The sequence below is a fragment of the Branchiostoma floridae genome, chromosome 5 (assembly GCF_000003815.2).
Source record: "Branchiostoma floridae strain S238N-H82 chromosome 5, Bfl_VNyyK, whole genome shotgun sequence".
Taxonomy (NCBI): domain Eukaryota; kingdom Metazoa; phylum Chordata; class Leptocardii; order Amphioxiformes; family Branchiostomatidae; genus Branchiostoma; species Branchiostoma floridae.
Genome location: NC_049983.1, coordinates 21,512,506 through 21,518,355, shown reverse-complemented (window position 1 = coordinate 21,518,355; position 5,850 = coordinate 21,512,506). Strand labels below are relative to the sequence as shown.

General features: G+C 43.9%; 1 protein-coding gene across 3 annotated transcripts in view; it reads left to right on the top strand.

Annotated features, from left to right (window-relative positions):
* Positions 1-5,850, top strand: part of LOC118415698 (centrosomal protein of 83 kDa-like) — a 22,174-nt gene continuing 16,324 nt past the window's right edge. For all 3 annotated transcript variants that reach the window (XM_035820447.1, XM_035820448.1, XM_035820446.1), the window contains exons 1-10: positions 1-148; positions 590-901; positions 1,209-1,359; positions 1,656-1,880; positions 2,279-2,402; positions 2,583-2,707; positions 3,248-3,412; positions 3,650-3,731; positions 4,116-4,260; positions 4,629-4,778. In XM_035820447.1, the coding sequence (XP_035676340.1) occupies positions 684-901; positions 1,209-1,359; positions 1,656-1,880; positions 2,279-2,402; positions 2,583-2,707; positions 3,248-3,412; positions 3,650-3,731; positions 4,116-4,260; positions 4,629-4,778 (1,385 nt within the window). In that variant the 5' untranslated portion in view covers positions 1-148; positions 590-683. The remainder of the gene's footprint in view (positions 149-589; positions 902-1,208; positions 1,360-1,655; positions 1,881-2,278; positions 2,403-2,582; positions 2,708-3,247; positions 3,413-3,649; positions 3,732-4,115; positions 4,261-4,628; positions 4,779-5,850) is intronic.

The following is a 5,850-nucleotide window of genomic DNA, read 5'->3' as shown; positions in this document are numbered from 1 at the left end:
GTCATCCACTGCGGAGGGGAGCGTTCTTTCATTTTCCAGGGAAACAGACTCAGGTGGGACGCCGGGCTGTCGGGTTTGAAATTCCCGCTTTCCAAAATTATAAATCGCACCCCTTTACTTCATCAACGATGTCGGGAATACATGGAAAGTGAGTATAGGAAGAGCTTCTTATCTTCGTATGTGATCAACCTCAATTTAGTTGCTGTAGATCGCCGAAACGAAACCTCATATTTTTCACCGTTTGTTGACATCGAGACGGGGGAGGGGGGCGTTTAATCCTTTTTCCAAAGAGATGTACTGTATCAAGGGCTTTGATATGATTTTGAAAAACAGAGAACAAATTTGATGCACATATTCGTAATGCAGTTTACTGTGCAGTGGTGACCTCAAATACTTGCCGTGTGAAGTCATAATGATTATCGATCTGCCCCTATTCGTGTCGTGCTGAAGTCTACATTTATTTTTCAGCAAGGACGTTTTGTACACAATCAGATTTTGGGCTGTACAAGGCTGTAGCTCACAAGCACCAAGTGTATGGCCTGTAACGTTATTTGTGAATTTATTCTTCTTTTTATTTTGGAACATGTAGGTAAACATACAGGGGTGTGCTGATTCCAGCATGCTATAGTAGGTAAAATCCACCACAGGGACATGTTCTACTGAAGAGGCAGCTGAAGACCACGATGGCCTTACAGTTTGATTCTGGTGCTTTTGACGGAGGGCTTGGTGCTCCCCTGGGTATGGGGGCCTCCGTTGGCATGGGGGACCTGTCGGGTGCATACGCTGCTGCACTGCCCAGACTTGCCTCAGAGACGGAGCTGCAGAAGATGCTGACAGATGAGAAGATGAGGAGTGAACAACACAAGACAAACTATGAGACACTAAAGGCAGAACACACAAGGTAAATGATATATCCCATTTTTGTGCTGAAACAGAAAGTCTTAATAGTTGACAGTTATTAGGATTTTCTAAAAAGGAATTGCATTCATGATGGTATAAACACTGGTCAACAAATTCTTTTGTTCTTTCATCAAACTGACACAGACTGTTGCAATGAATCTTGTGCTGCTCTAGCCAGGACAGAAGATTGATGTCTGTAGTATTGAATCTTGTGTTGCCCTAGCCAGAACGATAATAAACCAATGTCTGTAGTATTGAATCTTGTGTTGCCCTAGCCATGACGATAAACTAATGTCTGTATTCTGCAGGCTGCAGGATGAGCACATCCTGCTGCAGGAAGAGCTGCGTGGGCTGCGGGAGACACACAGCAGCACCCACGCCGAGTGTCAGACTCTGATTGCACAGGCTCGTCTCGAGGTGTCCCAGAAGATAGCACAGATAGAGGAGCTCAAGTCACAGGTAAAGAGGGCACTCAGGGCAGCATCAAGAAATTGTACATAGAGACAGTCTAATGTGAAATTATCCCCTTCCTGCCCTTTTCACTACAGAAAATTTCCTTGATTCTCCATCAAATGTATCCATTGTATTTTTGTGTGGTGCAAGGACTAGTAAAGTTGCCACCACCTGTTTCCATCCCCCTTCCACTTGAGTGGTGAACTTTCATACATAAATAAAACAACAATTTCACTGAAGATAAGTTTTTCTTTCTCTCTCTCTGTTCCTTCCTTTGATACTGACCCTTGACCTTTGTACAGATCATGACCTCCCAGAGACTGGAGATGATCCGTGTGGAGGTTCGGGAGGAGGTGGAGGGTCCGTACAGGGAGCGCATCACCAAACTGGACGAGGAAGTGGACAAGCTGCGGACAGAGATGAACCAGCTGCGGTACGAACACTCCTTCCTGAAGTCAGAGTACGAACATCAGCAGACGGAACACAAACGCATCATAGAAGAGACAACACTGAAGTATGAAGCAGAGGTGAGATGTAATATCATTGCTATACACCCCAGACTGCCCAGAGGAAAGTTTGTTGGTGTTTTTTTGTCATGATAGGGTGGTCTCCCGGATTTGTCCTTCCATCCTGGGATGGAAATTTGCTTGTAGGGTGGACAGAAATTTCTGTCCCCCAAATTTGAACTTCAGTACATAGAATTGATGAAGGTGTGTTTTCACAAGCTTATAATGACAGACTTTACAAGGAAAAAACAACATTGGCTCCCAAACAATGAGAGGGACAGAAAAAAATTAAAGCTAGAGACAGTTGTAGGTGTTGTTTGCTAGACATTTCCCTTGTTCAGTCATGTCAAGTTGTTATATCATACGCCACAGCATATTCTTCTTGATAGTAGATGAATCATGACTTTTGTCTCTCACAGATCATGGACCTGCGGAAGGACCGTGAGGCCATCCTGGCCCGCCAGCAGGAGGAGGAGGACCACGACTCCCAGCGGGTTCGGACGCTTCAGAAGGAGAACGCTCAACTACATCTCAAGGTCAAAGGTTAGTTGTAGTTAGCTTTGAAGTAATCACATTAATTTTTAGTTATTTTATGAACATATCATGCAGTCCCTCAACTTTTTGGTCCAGAGGAAGGGTCACAAACCACTGAAAAAATGCCAAAAAACTAGTGGTCTGTATGGCAGTACCATCAGGATAAACTTGCAGCTGTACTTGACACAGGTCTGCTGACCGAGTTGGAAGAAATCCGAGCCCAGCGCGAGTCGTCCGGGATGCAGTCTGACCACGTGTCCAGACTTCAGGCCAAACAGCTGGCCGAGACCACAGCTTCTCTTAGGGCTGCAGAGGTAGGGGGTCCTTACTAGCTTCGAGTCTAGTGTGCATCGCTAAATTTCAGGCTAATTCCTTACTGCTTGTACCAAGCAACACAAACTGAATTATGAGCAAATTTCTGCTATTTCTGGGTGCTGTAAACAATGCAACATACCGCAGAAGAAGAGAAGGTTGCTAGGAACAGAAATGTGGACTAAGCAGTGCTCAAAATACCCACTTGCACACTTGCAAAGGCAACCACATTTTGTTTGGCATAACTTAATGTTAAACCCAGGTAGCACAGTGCGCAACCTGAAATTTTGCATTTTCTCCCCCCACCTATGTACAGAAGCTTTTGTATTTATTTCTTAGTAAGATAAAACATCAAGTATATATATAGATACATGTAACTGGAAAAAAAGGTATGGATAAGTATCTGATCTGAACAAAATAATGGTGCGGCAACCTGAAATGTTGAGGTGCAACCTGGCTTTTGACTCTGGTTGCTTATTTGGCAAGCTGGCTGAAAAAAAGTATTTCAAGCACTGCTAAGGAAAGTCCTGTGCTTGTTCCAGAGTGAGAAGCAGTCCCTGAAGATGCGGTGTGAGCGGCTGCAGCAGGAGCTGGATGCTGGGCTGGACCAGCAGAGTAAGCTGTCCTCCCAGCTGGGCGATGTGCAGAGGGAACACATGGCCATCCGACACAAGTACGACGAGGTCTCACACAAGCACAAACTGGAGGTCAGGAGATTACACAAAATCAGAAAATATTGTTGTTAATGGTTACTAATACATGTACATGTGTTTGTTAGATTATATTTAACTGACAGACTGTTAGTTAAACTGTAAGATTGTATGTTTTGTTTAAGATCTCTTGGATATCTTATGCCTTTGTGAATTTGTTGGAAACAACATGAGAGCTTAGACCAGACATACAACATTTATCTTGTATAGTAACATGTGTCTTCCCATGCCCAGGTGACAAATATGAAGATGGAGACGGTGAAGAGAACAGGAGAACTGGAGAGAGAACGGGACCAGCTTAGAAGCGAGGCAGAGGGTAAACTTAGTGGACTAAAACCTTGTTACAACTTGATACTAGCATGAAAGCTCATCTGTATTGGTACACTCTGAGATGCATCTTCATACTTATATTCAGCACAAAGCAAAATATTTCACCTCACATTTTCTGTTGCACACACATCAACCTTCTTCAGGAGTAATGTCGATTCAATTTCTCTGAGCATTTGATCTTAGGGACACGCGTCTTGAGTAATGGATCATAATTGCCTGGTTAGCAGTATCTTGATTACTACTTAAAATTATGTAAACTATGCTGAAAAGGAAAGATGATTGAAAAATTTGCACGATGACAAACTTCATGAAAATTGAACTAAAAAATACACGCCTTTCGCATCCTGATAACCTCCGCTCCCCATGTCAGGTATCCGCACCCAGCTGGAGGTGCTTCAGCAGACGATCGACCGGCAGAGCGCGGAGCTGTCCGACAAGGAGAGGGAGATGGTGAGGAGGGTGCAGGCTGCTCGTGATGAGGAGAGCGAGAAACTCATCAAGCTGCAGACTGAACAGTGAGTAAATAACACGGTTGTTTTTGTGTATCTCCTTGCATATTTGTTTTGCCTGGAGTAGGAATGAATGTTTCTACACATGTACTTCGGTATTTCTCATTTTTAACGCTTTAGATGTTATCTGTTGTTTAGTCTCATGAGCCATGACATTTAGACTAAAGCTACAGATATACAATGTTGCAATTTTAAACTTTAAGCCCGTACACAAAATAAAGTGCTTACCTACAAGATTTCGATCAGTCCTCTGATCCTTATCAAGTTGAAATGACCCAAAGCCTACTGCAGATATATCATAAATTCTGCAAATTCAAAATGATCTTAAGATGGTAAATGTAGAGATCAGGTCTCTGACCAATGTTTGTATGTAGGATGGAGATGGACGCTAAGATGGCTGAGATGGAGAGGCAGCGGCTGGAAGATGAGTCCACCAAGATGGCGGAACGGGAGCGAGCGGAGGAGAGGGTGAATGAAGCCATGAGGAGGAAAGATGCTGCAGAAAGAGAAGTGCAAGAACTCAAGTAAGTCATGAGAACTATCTTTATTAAGATAGTCACTAATTCCTAGTCACAGGTTTCTCTTATGTGGGGCCGCGTAGCACAGTGGTAGTGTATTCGGCCCGTGACCGAGAGGTTGCCGGTTCGAATCCGCCTGCCGTGTTGCCGGTCTTGTGCCCTTGGGAAAGGCTCTTTACACGACTTTCCTCACTTTACTCAAGTGAAAAATGAGTCGTCCTTCGGATAGGACGTTAAATGGAGGTCCCGTGTATGGGGAGAGCCATGCCCCATGCACGTTAAAGAACCCCCACACGTGCGATGGTGCGGTGTGCGTTGGTGCAAAACATTCTGTCGGAAGTTGGTGATTCACTTCAAATCACCCGGATGGAGGCCTGGCGACCTTTGTCTCGTATCAGCCACATGGTGATCTACATCATTCACCCGGACGGGTGTGTCACCCCGTAAGGGGCGGTATAACCCGTCGCTGTGCGAACATGTGCGAACATGTATATAGGGCTCCCTTAGAAATCAGTTACTACGTTAACTGAAGGGACTACCCTAAAGATCAATAAATAAATAAATAAAAATGTAATTTGCTATTGACAAGTTACATGTCATGATGCTGCTCTCCTTTCCAGAAAAAAACCCAAGTAATTGTCGGTCTTAATACATTTCTTTCAGTATATGCAGGTTTGGATGTACGGTTGTGTTGCAAGTCTTGAAATCAGTTTCATAATCTACAACTAGTTTAAAGTAAGAGGGCACTGTTGGGCTGATATTACCTCAGCTCTATTGAATTCTTTTCTCTTAAAATTTCAGTAGGAGACCACAAGAAGTCCAGCCTACCACTGTTACAATTCCCAGTGTTGAAAGGTTGGAAGCCTCACACTGAGCTTGATGTGGCACACAGTGTTGTTTTTTTTGTGATGTGGTCCACTCTGTAACTACACTTTGTCTCCTTCACCCTGAGCTATACTGATATTAAGACACTTCACTGCAGGACAGTTCCTTGTAGGAGTGCTACTACATGTGTGTTCACTGTGTGTAACAACACAAACATGTACCAACTGTGAAAACTGAGCTAATGATAACCTTA